The sequence below is a fragment of the Grammomys surdaster genome, unplaced genomic scaffold (assembly GCF_004785775.1).
Source record: "Grammomys surdaster isolate TR1022 unplaced genomic scaffold, NIH_TR_1.0 134, whole genome shotgun sequence".
Classification (NCBI taxonomy): Eukaryota; Metazoa; Chordata; class Mammalia; order Rodentia; family Muridae; genus Grammomys; species Grammomys surdaster.
In genome coordinates this window covers 3,122,151-3,141,845 of record NW_021604592.1, presented here as the reverse complement: position 1 = coordinate 3,141,845, position 19,695 = coordinate 3,122,151, and the positions used below count along the sequence as shown (strand labels likewise).

The window sequence follows — 19,695 nt, the reverse complement described above, 5'->3', positions numbered from 1 at the left end:
ATGTGTGTACCTGCCTTCTGACCTCTTCTTGCTGATGTGTGCCCCTGTCTTCTGACCTCTTGCTGATGCTACTGTATCCTAATCACCACCTCTCAGAACCTATCCAACTTTTTTGATTAACTTGACTGTCTATGTTTCTTTAATTACCCCAGCAAGAAACTGTCTTAATAGCCAGTAGCCTAGAATGTTCCTCAGATTCTCCAGACTGCAATGTTCTTCTGAGAGTTCCTGACATCTTATATAAATTCCTTCATGGAGGTAACTTGCCTGTCTTTCCCTGTGTTATTCCTAGCACAAATCTTCATGTTAGAACACTAACGGATGTTAACTGAACTAAAAACAGTGAAAAAAAAATCAGTATTGGACACATATGCAATCTCTTAATACAAAAAGTAAAAACCACTACTTGACATTAAATGTCACAGCATACTATTCATGTAGAATAACCTTTCACACTCTTTTGTTTTGTTCTTGGAAAGGGCCTCCTTTAGTTCAGACTAACCTGGAAAGTGTTAAAGAGCCAACGATGACCTTGAAAATCTGCTCCTCTGGCCTCCATTTGTGATCAAAGTATAATCTGCTCTTAAATATGAGCAAATAGCAGAATTTCCAAGTATTTTTTCCTATAAATGCCAAACCAGATAGATTTATCTTTTTGAGGAAGCATAAACGTTAAAAGTAGCTGTAGTGTTGTTTGTTTCTCATTTATCAAACTGCATCCTTCCCAAGGCTGTTTGTACTTTTCCTTAAAGAAAACATGAGTGCTGAAATCTAGGGGAGTAACCTTTGCTCCAAATTGCATCCCCAGGAGTATGTCAGGGCCGGTGGTATTCTTCAGGAGGACATCACAGAAGCCTGTCTGATTTTGGGAGTAAAAAGGCCTCCAGAGGAAAAACTGATGTCCAAGAAGACTTATGCCTTCTTTTCCCACACAATAAAAGCTCAGGAAGCTAATATGAGCTTATTGGATGAGGTCCTGAAACAGGTAATTGTGATCACTATTCATGAGTAGTATTTGGCATTAAGCAGTAGGTCCTGTCAATCAGTAGGAGAGATGGTCCATGGCAGGATACCATGTGAAGAGGTATCCTCTGCCATGCAGGCTTGGAGTTTTGATAAACAATGCATCTCTTTCTTTTATATATTCTGAAGGAGAAGGATAAATGTGTCCCCTTCTCCCCCCCCAATAGTTACTAATTTATAAAGTCGAATACAGAGATACCACCATGTAGAAATATAGAGCTGGAAATAGCCTCAGAGATCATGCAATTTAACACCATGCTTTTCAGATGGGTCTCATAGAGGTGCGGTAGCTTAACTAAGGTTGCACAGATCTGTGGCATCAGAACAACTGAAAGGGACCATCATAGACGGTCATAGAAAGTGTCCATGTGAGAACAGGCATGGACGAGGATGTTGGGAGTTGAGCATCTCAGCTTGTCTACATTTGGACAGCTGTCAGAAAAGTTGATGGTGTTGTGGACATAGTAGTCAAGGAGAAGAGCTTTTGTGATCGGCATTTGGTCACTGGCAGAGACCTGGAGGTGTCTGCAGTCAGGTGATTGGATGAGTGAGGAGAGTGAATGGAAATACAGACAACAGCTCAGGCTCAAGGCCTGGAATAAGGATGTCGGAATTTTGATACAGTGTCTGAGAATAGAATAAAGAGTTGCATTTACCAACAGTACAAGCAACAAAGGAAATGGATTATATATGGGACAATAGAATATGTTCCTATTAATTGCCAAACCACTTATCCTGGGTAGTGGCTAATTTGTTTCTAAAGAGCAGACTCAAAGCAATTAATGAAAACCATGCTGCAAAAACATTTCACCTGAAGCGAATAAACTCTTTAAGGAAAACTTCAGAGGCTTTCTGTTATATGAACTTTTGCTCCTTATTAGAAAACTAATAAAAATAGACCCAGTAGGGATGGCTTTGGGCAGCACTCTAACAAGTCATTCAGAGTTGGAGATACAATAAATGTCTTTACATTTGTAAACTTGATTTTAAATTGTACACTTTTTCCCCTAGTACTGGGGATGCATCACAAGACCTTGCACATGCTAAACAATCACTCTGTAAGTTAAGGCCCTTAACTCCTACTATATCTTCAAAGAGATAAGTGACTGCTAAAAATATCATGCAATTGTACTATAGCTTTTAAGACTACATTAATGGGGCTTTCCTGAGAGAGGGAAGGTCTTTGACGAAAGAGAAAGAATTTGTGTTTGGCAAAGATAAAGAAAAGAAATGTAAAGACAGAGAAGGGAAAGAAAGAGGGGGATAAAATGCCATAGAGAGAGGGAAAGAGAGAGTGTTGGGCTATACTGTTACAATTTTTAAAGTAAACAAGGTGTTTAAAATGACTGAGGAGCAACTATGCAAGAAAGAGGTAATAGGGGGTTAGAGAGATGGCTCAGCAGTTACTGACTTTACTGACTACTCTTCCAGAGGTCCTGAGTTCAATTCCCAGCAACCAGATGGTGACCAATGACCAGCTGTAATGGGATCAGATCCCCTTTTCTAGTGTGTCTGAAGACAACTACCGTGTACTCAAATACATGAAATAAAGAAAGACAGACAGGACAAAGACAGACAGACAGATAGACAGACAGACAGGAAGAGGTAATAGTTCAAGAAAACTGATAGGGAAGGTCTTGAGGTGAGCCAGGATTACTCACACAGGGATGTGTCTTAGGAAAGATGTGTTTTCTTTGGGATTGGAAGATTGAGGTTAACTAGAGACATAAGTGTGTTTCAAATCGATTGGGGCAGCTTGGAGAACATAAAGGAAACCTTTGTCTCAGTTGTTTCCTTGCCTCAATCAAGGAATGTAACACAAAGTTTATTCCTTTGCCTCTCATTATAGATGGTTTGTGACCAGGCATTTTCAAAGCATTTAATGATGCACCTGCTGGTAATGGGTTTATAAATCAACATGTATTTTCTAAGAGGAAAAAATATAAAAATTCTTACTTCTTTATATGAGAATTGTTCAAACTGAGCTGAATTTACCTGCTTGTGACAGTTTCTTTTCTACCTTTCTTCAGGAAATCCGGCTTATTGATTATGAGAAAATGGTGGACCACAGAGGGTCTCGGATAGTGGCTTTCGGACAGTGGGCGGGTGTGGCAGGTAGGTATGATATAGCATACCTATGAAGCTTTCTAAGTGTGTCTCTGGAACCTATGTGTGTGTGTTCTTTTTCTTGTGTTTATTTCTACTGATAAAACAAAAACACAAAGAAAAGAAAAAGGAAGCAGGCAATAGGTTAATACCCAGGAATAGCTTGTAGCATTCTAGATGTTCCTGTTGGAGAAACAAAGATATATTTGGCAATGGGACACCGAAGATAGAAAATCTGAGGGAAACAGGGACATTTTGACTAAGTGATGGGTCAGCCCTGTTGACTACTGTTCCAAGGCCCTTTGAGATACATCCAGGTGAGTGTGAATTCTCTCCAGAGAATGAATACATCAGAAATAAGTTGAGTGATTGAGAAGTAACTCCATGCCTGTGAATGGGATGTGGCTTTTTTTAATTAAAGACATCATGGAGGTGAGGTTGCACACAAGTATAGAGTAGGTACTACTGGCTAGAAGAAGAACATGCAGCTGGAAGTAGCTGTTAGGATTGTCCTTAAGATAGTGCACCTGTAGCTAAGACTCCATGAATGATTAAACCTATACAGCAAGTAAGAGGGAGGGGAGGTCGGCATGGGTAAAGCCCTGCTACCGATAAAATTGAAAAAAATATCTATATAGAGTAATTACCAAAGGAGATGGAACTATATAGAGGGAAGAAATATAAGAAAGGAGATCACAACCTATTCTGCAAACACTGAAAGACCAAGAAAGCACTAAGACGAATAAGCTTGATGAACTCAAGAAGAATTTTACTTTAGTTCTCATTTTTTTATTTTTTGTGAATTTCATTCATGAGTACTATATTACCATCATTTCCATCTTTCCTTCTAAGCCCCTGCTATATTCCCCACACTTCTTCTCAAATTCATGACTTCTTAAATTATTATTGTCACATACATATACATACCCTATTGAGTTCATTCAGTGTTGTTTGTATGTATATGGGTTTATGGCTGACTACTCCGTATTGGATAACCTATGAGGGAGCTCATTCCCACAGAAAAATGGATTCTCCTTTTGTTCGCAGTCACTGGTCCCCTGAAGTTCTTCATCTAGGGGTAGGCGTTATGAAATTTCTCTCATATACATTGGCAAGTTAACTGGTCTTATCACTGTGCAGGACTTGTTTAGGTAGTCATATTATTAACACTTTATGACTAGAACTTTCCTGTCATGTCTAAAAGACACTATTTAGTAGCAGATGACATGTTCCTATGGCTCTTGCAATCTTTCTGCCCTTCTTGCACAACTGTCCTTGAGTCTTAGGTATAGGGGTTATGCTATAGATGTATCAGTCAAGGCTGGGCACCCATGGTCACTTATTCTCTGTACTTTGACCAGCTGTGGATTGCCATTATAATCTCTGTTTACTGACAAAAGAAACTTTTTTGATTAGGTGTGAAAGCTACACCTATTAGTGAGTGTACAGTAGGGTCTCTAAAAGGTCTGAAGTCTATACGCCTTCCAGCCATGGCTGTTTTACATCGGCTAGTTTTACAGTGACAGACATGAGTCTCCTCCTATTGAGAAGGTTTTAAGTACAATTAGACATCTGCTGGTTATCCTTAATATAAAAGAGCACTATTGCACCATTGAGAATGCACTGTGGACCAGACATGTTGTAATTTGTAGACTTTACAGCTAGATAGGACTCTTGATTGCTTTTCTCCCTTGGAATCTTGCATGACACCTTCCCAATCTATCAGAGCTAGTCCTCGGGGGAGAGAGGCTTCCAGGTCAGCTCCATCTTCATTCCTTCAAGTCCTGTATCTCAAGTGTGTATGGTGTCTTCAGCAACAGGGTCTTAGCTTCACGTTCTGGGATGCAACCAAGGGCATGGGCAATAGGCTTTCTTGTTTAGGTACTGGGATACTTGTCAGATAGTCTGTAGTTCGTGGGGAGGATATTGTTATTACTCCATGTATCACTCCATTTAAGCTAAACACATATACAAATTGAATGTGTGTAACATCCATTGTGTAATATATTGTGTTCTGTACCACAAAAACAATTTTTACAGAAATTTGTAATAGTCTGGAAACAACGCAAACAGAAATGGATAAACAGATTATGGTATAACCGTAAAATGGGAAACAGCAGCACTAAAAAGAAGCAGAATTGTTGATGTAGATGTAAAACTATGTTAGGTGAAATGAGACAGACAATAGAGTCTGTGCTTATAACTTCATTTGCACAAATCCAAAGAATCTAATCTAGACAGATAACAGCAACAATTCCCATTTTAAATCTGTGATGCATGGGTGTGACGATTTGTTAATAGTTAATAAACTATGCACTTCAAGTTGCATTTCACTGCACATAAACAATTTCTTTAAAAGTTGACTTCAAAAAAAAAGATAAAGAAACCTGGATAGAATTGTGTGTGACCGAGGTGTTTGGAAAGGCATGGAAAATTATAAATAAGGGGAAATAGAGAATGAGGTCATTGCTATAAGCGTGCTGAGTTTTAGGTGTCTGAGGACACCCCACTTAAGGCATAGGAAAAATGACCTCATCCTGAAGTCAAAAGAAAAAAAAAATCCATACTGGAAGTATGGACATGGGGATTATCCATACCCAAAAAACACTTATGTTTAGGATGTGATGAAAATGAAGCTTTTAAGAGACTGGCGCCCCAAACACAATCCTGAAGGTGATAATATAATACACACAGAGAGACGCTTAAAGAAAGTAAGATTGATTCTGGACTCAGGTATAGCTGTACTTGCTCAGAATCCTAGTACTTGAGACTAAGACAGGAAGCTCTGGAAATTGAGGCTAGCCTGAGCTACATAGGGAGATAAAGGGTAGCCTGGGCTATATAGTGAGACAAGAAGAAAAGGATGGGAGAAAGAAGGATACAATCAAGTCAAGGATACTGAGGAGAATTGAGTGTTGATCCACGAGAGTCTACATTGCCAAAAAAGTCTGACTAGAAAATCAGAATCTGAAAAGCTCATCAAGTTTAGTGATATAAGCCACTGAGTATCTGTTAGGATCCCTAGGCTAAAGGGATCCTAACATTTTTTATTTTTTGAGTGTTTGCTTGCTTGCTTTTGGTTTGGGAGATGGGAGTGTGTTTTAAATGTGAGGGAGACTATTCAAGAATGAATCCCTTGCCATGAAGGGCCAGGTCAGGTTGTGATCTGCAGACAGGAGGAGAGATTTACCTTTTATGAGAGGAGGGATTTTCTTCTAGCAGGGCTAATATGAGAGAAAACAGATGAGGACCTAGGTGGGTGAGGGTTTTGATAGAAAGTAGAGAGTATGGGCAGGATGCTCTGAGGTCCCTTATGAATCTGAGACAATTATGGTCTTTGCTTCCTTAGGGCACTAAGCAGGTTTAAAACGGACAAAGAGAAAAAAAATGTGTTATTTCTTCTGGTCAATGCCTATGAACAGAGTTTATTTTGTGCACTGTTATTCAATGCCACTTAATGCTCTTTTTATTGTTCTGGTTCTGTGACAGGAATGATTAATATTTTACATGGAATGGGTTTGAGGCTCCTTGCTTTGGGACATCATACACCTTTTATGGTGAGAGATTATTTATTTATTGGAAGCATGACGTTTTCAGTATAGGAACATATTGGAGCTAGTGGATTGATGTGAACTCTGTGTGCTTGCTTTCAGCATCTTGGCATGGCCCACAACTACCGGAACAGCAGTCAGGCTGTGCAGGCTGTCCGCGATGCTGGCTATGAAATATCTCTGGGTTTAATGCCAAAGTCAATAGGGCCCTTAACGTTTGTATTCACAGGGACCGGCAACGTATCCAAGGTAACACCACCTATCCTCTCTGGCAAGCAATCTGAAATGATGAACATGCTATGGGCATTTCAAATAGGATGGATGACCATTCAACTGGGGCTGTATTTTTAAATAATTTAATTTAATTTTACTTTGTGTGCATTGGTATGAGGGTGTCAGATCTCCTGGAGCTGGAGTTACAGACAATGGTGAATTGCCATGTGGATATTAAGAATTAAACCGGGGTCCTCTAGATGAGTAACCAGTGCTCTTAATCACTGACCTATCTATCTAGCCCCTGGGATATTTTTGTTATATGTTATCCTTGTAGCACAGAACAGTAACAGTCCAAGTATTTTCTTTTAGTTGATTTCCCCTATTAGAGCAGCAGTTCTCAACCTGAGGGTCATGACCTCTTTATGAGATCCAATAACCCTTTTACAGGGGTAGAAAAATACAGATATTTACAATGTGATTCATAACCATAGCAAAACTACAGTTATGAAGTAGAAACAAAAATAATTGTATGTTGGGGGGGTCACTACAACATGAGGAATTGTATTAAAGGGTTGAGAACCACTGTATTAGAATTTGAAGTGTCCCTTTACCCTTCCATCTTCCCTTCCTCCCTCCTTCCTTCTCTTCCCTCTTCCTTTGATAACTCCTTGTTAAGGATATGAAGTACTATTCTTCAGGTGATAGGTTGTTCTTTCATTAACTACTTACAGTCTTGCTAGTACCTAAGGAAGATTAAGACTGGAATTAATGTTTTCTTCTGGAGTGGTGGTGAGGCTGCATCTGTAATTGCCCTGGAGAAACTTTTAATTGAAAAATAAGTGTAGTACAGATGTTTCTCAAACAGAATGTCTCTGTTAGTGTTACTTCATAAAGCACGCATCTGATCTTTTCCTTCTATGGTAGACCGGTCTCCCCCTTAAAATGATCTCTATAGCAAATCAAAAAGTAAATAGACATATATCATACCCACATTTCTAAACATTGCTATTCTGAAGAACCAGTTAAATGGTAGTCTATTCTAATGCAACGAAAACCAAAGCTGGCTTGTGGGATCTGTACTTCTATGTTGTGATTCTGGTTATAAGGCAGGACAAATGGAACTACATAATTGTGAGTCCTTGCAGGAAATCCTGTTGGCACCATCCCTAGTAAGGTTTGATTCTTATGCACATTTACAGGGAGCCCAAGAAGTCTTTAATGAGCTACCTTGTGAGTATGTGGAGCCCCATGAATTAAGAGAAGTTTCAAAAACTGGAGGTAAGGAGTGAGGGAAGACCCCTCTCACTGTTTTAAAAGGTCTTTGTGTTAGTACTTTATTACCATAAATCGTTATCATTTGTCACTTACTTTACTAATTTCTCTTTTCTTTGTAAGACCTCAGGAAAGTGTATGGGACAGTGTTAAGTCGCCATCATCATCTTGTCAGGAAAACAGATGGTGTGTATGATCCTGTAGAATACGAGAAATATCCTGAGCGCTACACAAGTCGTTTTAATACAGAAGTGAGTATCTATTTGTTTTTGATCTGGTTACTGTGACACACTATAGCTAAGCTGTTTTCTGAGAGGAAAATTGTAAATGTGTTCCCTGATTCTTGAGATCCTTGGGTAGACTGCCTGTGAGTCCTTGGTTCTCATGTGCTGGTTTTAGTAGTTGGCTCCTGCTGGTTTTGAGGTGGCCTTTGCTTAGTGGCTTTGGTGGCTTCTGTTGGGGATGTTCATTGCTTCACGGTCTCTTTATTTAAGAATGTAGGTACCCATTAATTTTAAACCAATTCCTGGAGAGCCTTGTTTTTATGTTAGCCTATACTAGTTAGCACTGTTGGAAAAAAAAATGTACTTTATCTAAGGCTTGGTCTAAACATACATCTGTCCTAACCTTTTAAAAATTGTTTTTCTTTTCAATTTTAAAAAGAATCTAGTGTTTCTCGCATCTCAAACAAGTTCTCCACCACTGAGCAACATCCCCAAAGGTTTATCTTTTATTCTATGCCCCCAAAATCATAACCACAATCTCCCCTAGTATCTCAGTTGGCTTTAAAATAAAAGACCATGGCATGGGAAAGAAAAGAGATTATTTAGCTTGGGAAAAAAAGAGGTTATTTATTTTGGAAGCCTGAAGAACAAAGCATAGTTCAGGCTTTTCCATGGGTTCCCATTGGCAGACACACATCATGGTGGGAGGGCATGTGGATCTCTGTGTGTAGTCTCTTTCTCTCTCCTAATTAAACCATGAGGATTCATCATGGATCTTCTACTCTCTCTAACCTAATTTAATCACTTTCCAAAGGCTCCACCTCTTAGGAGCATGGTTGTATTCAGTTTCTGTTCTCTAAATGCCATGCACATAAGACTTTACTGGTTAACCTTTTCATAAGTTCAAGGGACAACTGTATTTCAACCACAGTATTATGTCTTGGGTCCAATAAAACTTAGTTCCCCACATTTAACATATGTGCATTTCATCCCCAACAGTTCCAAAGTCTTAACTCATCACTTAATTCAAATTTCAGAGTCACACTTAGAACCCAAGATTAACATCTTTGGCTGTAAAGGCATATAAAATAAAGACCCAGCTGGATATCTCTAAGATACACAGCATGTTAGGTTCATGATATACATTCCATTCCAAAAGGCAGGAGCAGACAATAATAAAGGAGTCATTGGACCCAGGCAGACCCAAAACCCATTCAGACATACTTCAACTCCTAAAGCTCCAAGACAAGCATCTTGTGCACAGTGTGCCAGATTTTGAGCACCTTCACTCTGGCTTGGGAAGCTTTACCTCTGTGCATCATGTGGCTGTTACCATAGGTTAGACACAGGATTCTGAAGCCTTCCTTGCCTAGGACACATGCTGCCTGATGTTCCTTCCGATAGGTGTTATGTATTTCTGGTTGCCTTTCCTTTCTAGAGTCCCTTTTTTGTTTCTGTTCCCATGGCTCCATCATGCACCATTCATCTGGAGCACGTTGTAGACATCAGTCTTAGGAAACATTTGCCTGGCTCCTCAGACTCTCTTTTAAAATGTTCTACTTCAGACATTTTACATTTTTCCCTCTTCCCTTTCCTCTCTTCCTTCTTTTCTTTCTTTCTCCCTTCCATACCCCACATCATTGATTTCTCTTCTCTCTCTCTCTCTCTCTCTCTCTCTCTCTCTCTCTCTCTCTCTCTCTCTCTCTCTCTCTTAGTTTTCATTTTGTTTGGTTTGTTTTTTGAGACAGGCCCCTTCTCTGTGGCTTAGGTTTGTTGAGAATTCACTTGCATTCCCTGCTGTCCTCAAACTCTCAATTGTTCTGTCTCTGTCTCCTAAGTACTGGTAGCATAGGCACAAGCCACCCCTACACCTGGTTACAGACTTCTCATACTTGGGATGGAAGCTAGGGCTTTGTGTATGACAGGCAAAGTTTTTGCCCCCTGACCCTGAGCAACACTCCAACTTGTTTGGAGATGTTCTTCTGGTCTGTTTTCCACATCTAATTTCTAACAGCTAATCAATGCCAAAGTGCCTCAATATTTCCCAACATAGTAATAGTAAGGATTCTTTCTCTCAGTATCAATTATTTTGTTTAATCAGTCAATATTGTATGTTTAGAACAAAATACCCAAAACAACTTTATAAAAAGAAAAGACTTAAACACACAGTTTTGGAAAAGATTTAAGTCAAAGATCAGGCAGTCATCTGCTAAGCATGGGAGATGGCAGTGGTAAGGATCAGTGGTTTGGAGGAAGCATCTAAGATCAGAAGAAAGAAGAGAGGTGGAGGAGAGACTTGCTTTCTACCATCCCCTTAAAGGAATATCCCAGTGATTTGAAGACTTTGCACCCTTTAAAAGTCTTCATTTAAGTAGTGCCAAGGCTGAGTCTTCCTGGTCATTCAACATCTCAACCATAGCAACTAGCGATCTCCAAATGTTTATTACAGATTGCAGGACAAGGGGAGAAATAGTCCAGCTACATAAGCACGGGGCTAGCCACTTTGCCCAAAATGTGACTTACAAACTAATCCCTCTGGTGGGCAAACAGCAGTTTTATCCTCTTAAGAAATACAATTGGTCATGTAACAGCTGTCCTCAAAATAAGCCAACAAACTAAATAGCAAATACTAACTCAAAGTGCATACACGTATTATGAAAAGAAATGCTTTAAATAATTTTAAGTGTGTTTTCACAATGTAGCTCTTGTAGGTTCTGGTATGAAATTTAGCTATTTTAGCATGGATAGTGTGCTACAGAGAAAGCTCTTCCCTTCAGAGTAAGAGTGCCTTGAGATACTTAAGGAACAAAACATATATGAAAACAATTAAAGTTGAAAACAGGTTGAAATCTAGTATATTTCATCACTTCATCTTTAGTTTCTCATATGTTGTTTTCCCCTTTCCCCCTCCTAACCCTGCCTAAGGACTGTGCATTGTTCTCTCTCAAATGCATGATCTTTTCCTCCACCTCTCTTTCTATAGATATGCATAGATAGATAGATAGATAGATAGATAGATAGATAGATAGATAGATAGATACAACCTGCTCAGTCTGTTCAGTGTTACTTGTATTACATGATTTCTGGGCTGACCATTCCATTAGACAAAGAACTATAGGCAATAAGAAATACTGAGCATAGGAGATAGCGTCCATAATGATGAGGCCCCTAATTGATTCTCTGCCCCTAATTTTATCTTGAACCTTAAGTTCTGAAACTGATGTTGAGGCACTTGCCACATGTGTGCCTGTACATGTGTATATGTAAGCAGTTCCCCAGAGAGGTTATCTGATGAATTCTCAAAGTGTTTTTTATAAATCATTATTCCCATCTGGCAGATAAGAGCCATCGAGTTTGGAGAATTGAGTATGATTAGAGTTGGTGTTCTCTGGTATTTGAACTGGAAATAGAGTTCTGGGTCACTTGATTCTTTGTTATTCTTTTCTAGCTGTGCAATATATTACAGAATAAAATCTTAATGTATTTATTATATTTATATCTTATCATGGAGTAAATCTACAGTGAACAGTAGTTGACTATTATTCTTTCCTCAGAAGAGGGGAGGTGACCTGGACAACAAAACATTCTGTAGAAGTAACACTGATGACTTACCTTGGCCTTTACTCCTAGCTCTGATACAGAGTTCTCTCAGTACATGGTATTAACATAAGCTACATCCTGTTTTGTTGAACATGGAACTTGCTTTACAGATTGCGCCCTATACAACTTGTTTAATTAATGGAATCTACTGGGAGCAAAACACCCCTCGCCTGCTCACACGTCAGGATGCTCAGAGTCTCCTGGCCCCAGTGAAGTCCTCGGTTGTTCCTGTGGAAGGATGTCCTGAATTACCACACAAGTAAGGACTTGTACATCATCAAAAAATGAAGGTTTTTGTTGTTGTTTGGTTTGGTTTGGCAGCACCATTTTTAGGGATCAAAGACCACAATGTTTCTATATGCCAGAGAGCTTAATTTTTTTTCCCCAGCCCGCAAGGATTCAACCAGACCTTAGGGAAGGGGATGAAAGAATGAAGGGACAAGAGACACAAGGAATGAGAGCAAGTCTGGGGTTCTGATCAAGCTCTGAAACTTTAATTTTGGGTGCAGGTTATAAAGACAAAGCAAACCGGGAAGTTTGGGTGAGGGTCATTGCTTAGGGCTATCCCACTATTGAATGCTTATTGCCCTAGACCATCCCACTGTGATACCCTTACTGCCCTTGACCATCCCATTGTTGTAACCAGCTCCTAGGAGATGCCATACGTTCTTTAAGTTCCTGGGGCCTGAGACCTGTGAAAGTCCTTTCTTAACCTTGTACTGGCTAGGCTTTCTAGAACAGCAGGTAACTTCCTAGGTTCTCTTAGGACAGCAGGTAGTTTCCTGGGTTTGGCTCCCGACAATTTTTAGTGATGGTCTGCCTTGGCCTCTCAGCATTTTATGGTTTACCCACCTCTTGAAACTGACTTCTGACTTGTTTTTTGTTCCAAAGCCCACCCCTCTTCAGAAATCTCTTCATCATTAATCTCCTTCCTCTCTAGTTTATTATTTTCTTTTGAAAAACTCACACTCTATTTTTCTGAGTTTATGATAGTTTTTTTTTCCCTCCTACTGAAATTTATTCTCCTGAAAGATAGGACCCTTTTGGTCTTGACCTTAATAAGTACTTGGTATAAAATAGACATTTAAGTACTTCTTAAATATTGAGTGAGTTAATAAATATTTGTCAAACATCTTATGTACCAGCGATTCCATCTGCTCAGCTAAAGTTCAGAGAAGCATAGTCAGGCTGTTTGCTGCTCTGAAGCAGAAGGAACAACAAGCAATGTAACAGGAGATTAGATAAAGCAAGTACTGCTAACACAACACAATGGTTGGGTCATTTGATGAGCTCACCTCTGATAAGCAAAACCCTGCAGTGAGAGTGAAGCAAATTTTATTATTTGTAGCAAGTATGGAGAGCACTTGCGGTAATCCTCAAAGCAGAGTCTCCCTCAGTAATGGAAACAAGGGGCTTTGGTCTGGGGAAACTCCTCCATATTTACATAAGGATCACAGATCCTGGGATGTACAGGTGGACACACTGCTGGGTGAGCTCAGTTCTCTAAAGTTTCTCTATGCATCGCATGTTCAGAAAATGAGGAATGGGAACCTTTCTTTTCTTTTTTTTATTGTTCTTTAATCATTTTATACAATCCAGTCCTTATCCCCCTCCTTGTGCTCCCTCTGACTGCTCCTCTTCCCATACCTCCTCCCCGCCCCCTGCCATACACACCCCTTTCTAAGAGGATGTCCCCCAACCCCTACCCCACCAGGCCTCTCTGTTGCTATCTTAGCAGTGAACTTTACTTCACTTCAAAAGTATTACTAATACTTTTAGTACAATATGTATTACATATTGTACTAAATATGTAATACAATAAGTAGTACAATATGTATTACTAATTTTGTCCTTGCAAGTTTCATTGAAGGCCCTGTTAGAAACAAAAAGCAAGTGGGAAGGTCTGTTAAATAGGTTTTTATGTTTGGTTGGGTTGGGTTTTGTTTTTGTTTTTTTAGTTTTGTTTTTTATTTTTGTTTTTGTGGGTTTTTTTTGTTGTTTTGTTTTAGATAAAGCAGTACTGCTCCAAGCTTAGTAATTGTTCTTCAAGTGTCTAATGAGTGACTAACTCTGGGCTCAGCAAAGCCTTTTAAAAAAGGACTGGGGGAGGGGCCAGGAAGATAAGCATTTCAATTCAAGACTGCTACTTGATAAGTAGAGAACCATTAAAATGAAATAGTGGGCAAGGCTAGCTCTTGTATACAACCCTATGTAGGCATGTGGGGACTGCAGACAGGACAGAAACATTGATTCTTTTCAAAAGACTATGACTGTCATTCACAATTCTAGAGATTTCCATAAAGATACAAGTAGAGTTCTGTAGTACAGCCAATGCTTCCTGCCTATGGAGAATGGTTTCTAAGCCCCAGAAGAGAGCAATATCTACAGATATCTAAGTTCCTCATGTACTATAGACTTAACGTCATCTCTGTATTGCTTCTGATGCCTAAGACATTAATACAGTTAGTAGAGTCTGCTGGTGTTGAGTGTATTCACTGCTGAATTCACAGCTACATGTGAGCAAGACAGAGGATTACAAGTGTAAGTGCTGTCTGAGACAGAGGGACTTCAAGGACAAACTGGACAACTTGGTGGCACCCTGACCCCAAATAAAAAGGAAAAAATAAAAGATAAGGATAGAGAGCTTAAAATCCTAGGTTTAGTGCTCAACAATGGGGAGAAAAAGGAAAGAAAAGAATATGTTAAATAGTACGCATGTATGGAAAAAGTTAAAATAAAACTTATTTGTAGGTACATGCTAATAAAATTCTTATTCAATAGTACCATGCAAATGGTTATGCTGCATTGTTTAGGTAGTAATAATGAGAAGGGACATATTGTATGTATGTTGACTATAGATGCAATATTTTCCTCAAGTGCTTTAGGTCTCAGGGGAATCTAAGGATGTGGAGGCATGCCGTAGAGAGGCAGCTCAACTATCTACAATACTGATTTATAGATGATGAACTAGGCCACCTTAATCCGTCTGCTATCAAATTTTTCTGTAGGGAAGGGATTTTACCCACCTCTTTTCTTTCTGATTCCTTTCCTTTTTTTTTTTCTCTTTCATGATTCTCAGGGAAACTAAAGAAACCTCTGTCTTAGATCAACACAATGTCCCAAAGACTGAACTGCAGAACAAAGATTCTAAGTGCCTGGGAAATATTTGGCACGCACAGTGCAATTTTTTTTCGACCCCACTATGTTTTTCTTCATTGTTAGTCTTCTCAAAGGCCTGAGAATTCCACTATCTCATCTGAGTGTTGACATTGTTTTCAGACTTGTGGCAATATGTGACATTTCGGCAGACACGGGAGGGTCTATAGATTTTATGACTGAATGCACGACCATAGAACATCCCTTTTGCATGTATGACGCAGACCAGCATATTATTCACGACAGGTGAGTTTGTCAAAGTTGATGCTTCTTTACCTTGATGTACTAGTTTGAATCACTCAACATTTCCCTTCTTTATGAAGGTGTGGAAGTTTGGGGTTATATGCTCAAACACAGTTAAAAAGTAATGAAAAAAAATCACATTGAAATTTCAATGCTTAAAGAAGTATTCACTATAGTTAAATGGGAGATGGGTTACCAATGTTTAAAAAGCAGTCTTTTTTTTATTTTATGTAAACATTTTTTACAATCCAGATTTTATCTCCCTCCTGGTCCACCCCCTGACTTCCATATCACATGCTTCCTTACCCCAATTTCCATGAGAATGTCCTCACCCCACCCAGCACCCATCCTACCAAACCTCCCCAACCCCTGGGGCCTCTAATCTCTTGAGGGTTAGGTGCATCTTCTCTGACTGAGTCCAGACCCCACAGACCTCTGCTGTATATGTGTTGGGGGCTTCATATCAGCTGGTGTGTGCTGCCTGTTTGGTGGTCCAGTGTCAGAGAGCTCAAGGAGAGGCCCCAAGGCCTGACACAATTACTGAGGCTATGGAACGCTCACAAAAAGGGGACTGTCATGACTGCCCTCCGAATGACCCAACAAGCAGCTGAAAAAGTCAGATGCAGATATTTGCACCTGACCAATGGACAGAAGCTGCTGACTCCTAGGTTGAATTAGGGAAAAGCTAATTTTGGAAGAAGCTGAGGAGGGAAAACAGTCTTATTTATAGTGATATGCTTTTTTTCTCAAGACTGCAGATATATAAATAACAATGATACAAATATTATAATGGAGTAGAGTCTGGGAAAAATTTCATGTCATATTTTGTGCATTTGAATAAAGGATGTTGCTTCTCTTAGTGTTGAAGGCTCCGGGATTCTGATGTGTTCCATTGACAATTTGCCAGCTCAGCTTCCAATTGAGGCTACAGAATACTTTGGAGACATGCTTTACCCTTATGTTGAAGAAATGGTAAGGGGACCAGTAGGCTCCACAGCAACTCTGTGACTTTAAGAAGAACTATTAAGTGTGCTTATGAATGTTCTGGTCTTCTGTTTCTAAGAAATCTGTTGTAAAATGAAATACCAGCCCTTCCGGAAATGCACTTATAGGTCCATTTTTATTCTACATAATCTGTTACTGGTCTCCTGGGGACTGTATCTCTGACTACATGTTCACAATCAGTTACACTTATCTCATTATATACATTTTATTAAGGGTGTTTACCACATGGTGGGGGCAGGTAAATTACTTTATCATTAATTCCCTTGCTATCTAGATCAATTTGTATTGGGGGCATTTTTACTGTGTTATAATTAATTGATTGGAACAATTGGAAATATACAAAATATCACTGGATGTCAGTCCCTAGTGTTCTGTTTAGTGATGGCTTATGCTGAGGTGGTATTCATCTCCTGTGACTGACTTCTGAGATGCTGCAGAATCTAGATTTCATCCCGTTTACCAAAGAAACTCTTCATTCCACAAGTGTTTATCTTGCGTTCAGACTTACCATGTGTTGCGTTTTTATTGCTAACAGCAGTCAGCCTTTGGCAGAGATCCCAAACCTAGGAACCATAGCTCCTGTTTGTGTCTTCATTCTCTATGTCTCTCCGACTGTGAAACGGGACCATAGCAAACAGTGGAAGAATAATCAAAACTTCTGCTCTGAAGTTGTCGTCTCTGAGTAACCAAAGGGTTAATAAGGGGAAATTAGAGGATGTGCACATTAGAAAATACTGTGGAAACATATTTTGTTTGTTTGTTTGTTTGTTGATGTGTTTGGATGTGCATGTGTGCATACAGCAGTATGCTTACACTGTGATGTATCTGTGGAGGTCAGAGAACAACTTGAGGGAGATACTTCTTGCCTTCTGTCATGTGCCAATGCATGCTGAGTCTGCAGTGTGTCTGAAGTTGGCTCTGAGGGGAGGTAGTAGCATTGGGAGATTACCAATGGCAAGTGAGACTAGGCATTAGCTAGATTTCTGACTCAAGGTATCACTCAGACATCCATCTATAAAATTTGCTGGTTGTGGTATTAATGGTTTTCCTACGTTTTAACACTCTAGAGATATAAATGTCTCAGTGCTTGCATGCATGTCTAGGGAGAAAAGGAATAGTAAATGTCCCAGCTGTGTTTTATATTCACTTTTCTTGACATTGTTTCTCTGCTGACTAGATTTATTTTTAAAACAATATGTATGTATGTATGTATGTATGTATGTATGTATGTATGTATATGTGTGTGAGCATGTAGCCGCCTTCAGAATTCAGAAGAATACTTCAGGTCTGTAAATGCCATAGTAGTTTTTATCCTGGGAGCAACCCTGTCTGTGCACTTTTTAACTTAGAGTAGTAGTTATTTGTTTCTTGGTAGTTTTCCTTTTCCCTGCCTAGAATCTCCGTGATTTCATCACCATTGTCATCTTCATCATCATCATCATCATCATCTTATTTTATTGTTTTTGTGGTTTTTACTTTTTTTTTTTTACTAACTTTCAGTTGCTTTGTTGCGAATTCCACATCATGCAACCTAATCCCATTCATTTCCCCATCCCTTCATACCCACCTTCTTCTCTTACAGTGTCCCCCACAAATGAAAGAGATCTTATGGTGGAAGCTGTAGAGTGCCATAGAGTGTCCCTCAGTATACCTACTCTTGTCCACACTTATTTGCTTGCAGATGTTCACTGCAATGAGTCTTTGGTCTGGCTTGAGGCTTCTGGCTTTTACTACACTATCAATACTGGTTTTTTTGTTTGTTTGTTTGTTTTTGAGATCGAGTTTCTTTGTAGAGCCTTGGCTCTCCTGGAAGTTGCTCTGTTGACCAGGCTGGCCTCAACCACACAGATTCATCTGTCTCTGCCTTCCAAGTGCTGCCACTGCCTTGATCCCTGCTTTTCTTATGAATTTTCTTATGTATTTTTCTTCATCACATGGAACACAGTTTTAAAAGCCATTTTGCAGTCTTTATGTTAGTTTCCCTTATCTGTCGGGGACACATTCTGGGAATCTCATTCATGTCTGAAACTATACATAATATTAGATCCTACATATATATCTTCTCTATACATGCATACTTATGACAAAGTTTAACTGAAAAGCATGGTTCAGTAAGAGATTGGTAATAACCACTAACTATGAATAGAGCAATGATAATAATATCTTATAAAATTTAGGTCAATCTGGTCTCTCAGTCTCAAAACACCTCGCGAGTTGCATGCCTTTCCTGCTCTTGATAACTTAATAACAACGTCTGTAGGATAAAAGAAAGCAAGACGAAAGATGTATGGCCTGGGACTTAGCATTAAGCTACTGAAACACCACCACAGCTGATTCAGATCTGAGATGGCTTCTAATGTTTTCTCTCTCTCTCTCTCTCTCTCTCTCTCTCTCTCTCTCTCTCTCTCTCTCTCTCTCTCTCTCTCTTTCTCTCTGTATGTTTGTGTGTGTATATGTGTATGTGTGTGTGTGTGGCATGTACAGTATGGATGCTCTGGTCATGTGGGATGCAGGAGGAAAGCACACAGTTACATCTGCTACTCAGAAGGGTATAAGGGTGTGCACTTAAAACTTATTAATAGTTGGTTTCAGGAATTTCTATCGATTGTTTCAGACTGTAACTGACTTGAGTAACCAAACCCATGGGAGGCAAACCTGGGGAAAAGGGAACACTGCTGTATCTTCTCCTCCTAACACTCTGGGCAAATTTGAGGTTGAAGTTTGTGGATTGTTTCCGCCTTTGAGAATAGATATAGAGCAAGTGTGCTGGATGCTGTAAATGTTATATTGTGGGGATTCTGAAAAAATGGTGAATATTTTTTTAAGGCCAAGTTTAGAGTCAACTTGTTTAGACCCAAATTAAAAATTACATCTCATCTGTGGTGCCAGCTAGCTTAAATAAAATGAGCGTCTTTTATCTTTATTTGAATGTGTACTGTATCCTGGCCTGTGCTTGCTCAGTGTGTATGTCATGAGACAGAAGAGACTTAGATAAAAGCTGACCTTCCCTTTCCTGAATCTACCAATTTTTACCCCAATACTCTTGAGTCTGGTTGCTCTGGGCCTGGTATATTTTCAAAACCCCTTTACCTCTCCACTTGTCCTGCTAAATATTAATTGTCAATTTGGTACAGCCTAGAGTCACCTGACAGGAACCAATGCTTTGAGAAATTGTATCACCTGAGGAATTGTATATATCAGTCTGGTTTGTGGATTGTATAGGAGGTTGTCTTGGTTATTATGATGTAGAAGGGTCGCAATGATGTCAGCATCGCTGCTTGGGCAGATGGTCCTGGGCT

General features: G+C 39.4%; 1 protein-coding gene across 1 annotated transcript in view; it reads left to right on the top strand.

Moving 5' to 3' along the window:
• The window catches only part of Aass (aminoadipate-semialdehyde synthase), a 56,158-nt gene that overhangs the window by 9,812 nt on the left and 26,651 nt on the right, over nucleotides 1-19,695 (top strand). Inside the window, exons 3-11 of the mRNA XM_028762572.1 lie at nucleotides 809-985; nucleotides 3,054-3,138; nucleotides 6,619-6,686; nucleotides 6,783-6,929; nucleotides 8,096-8,174; nucleotides 8,292-8,419; nucleotides 12,103-12,251; nucleotides 15,272-15,394; nucleotides 16,252-16,363. Coding sequence (XP_028618405.1) covers nucleotides 809-985; nucleotides 3,054-3,138; nucleotides 6,619-6,686; nucleotides 6,783-6,929; nucleotides 8,096-8,174; nucleotides 8,292-8,419; nucleotides 12,103-12,251; nucleotides 15,272-15,394; nucleotides 16,252-16,363 — 1,068 coding nt within the window. The remainder of the gene's footprint in view (nucleotides 1-808; nucleotides 986-3,053; nucleotides 3,139-6,618; nucleotides 6,687-6,782; nucleotides 6,930-8,095; nucleotides 8,175-8,291; nucleotides 8,420-12,102; nucleotides 12,252-15,271; nucleotides 15,395-16,251; nucleotides 16,364-19,695) is intronic.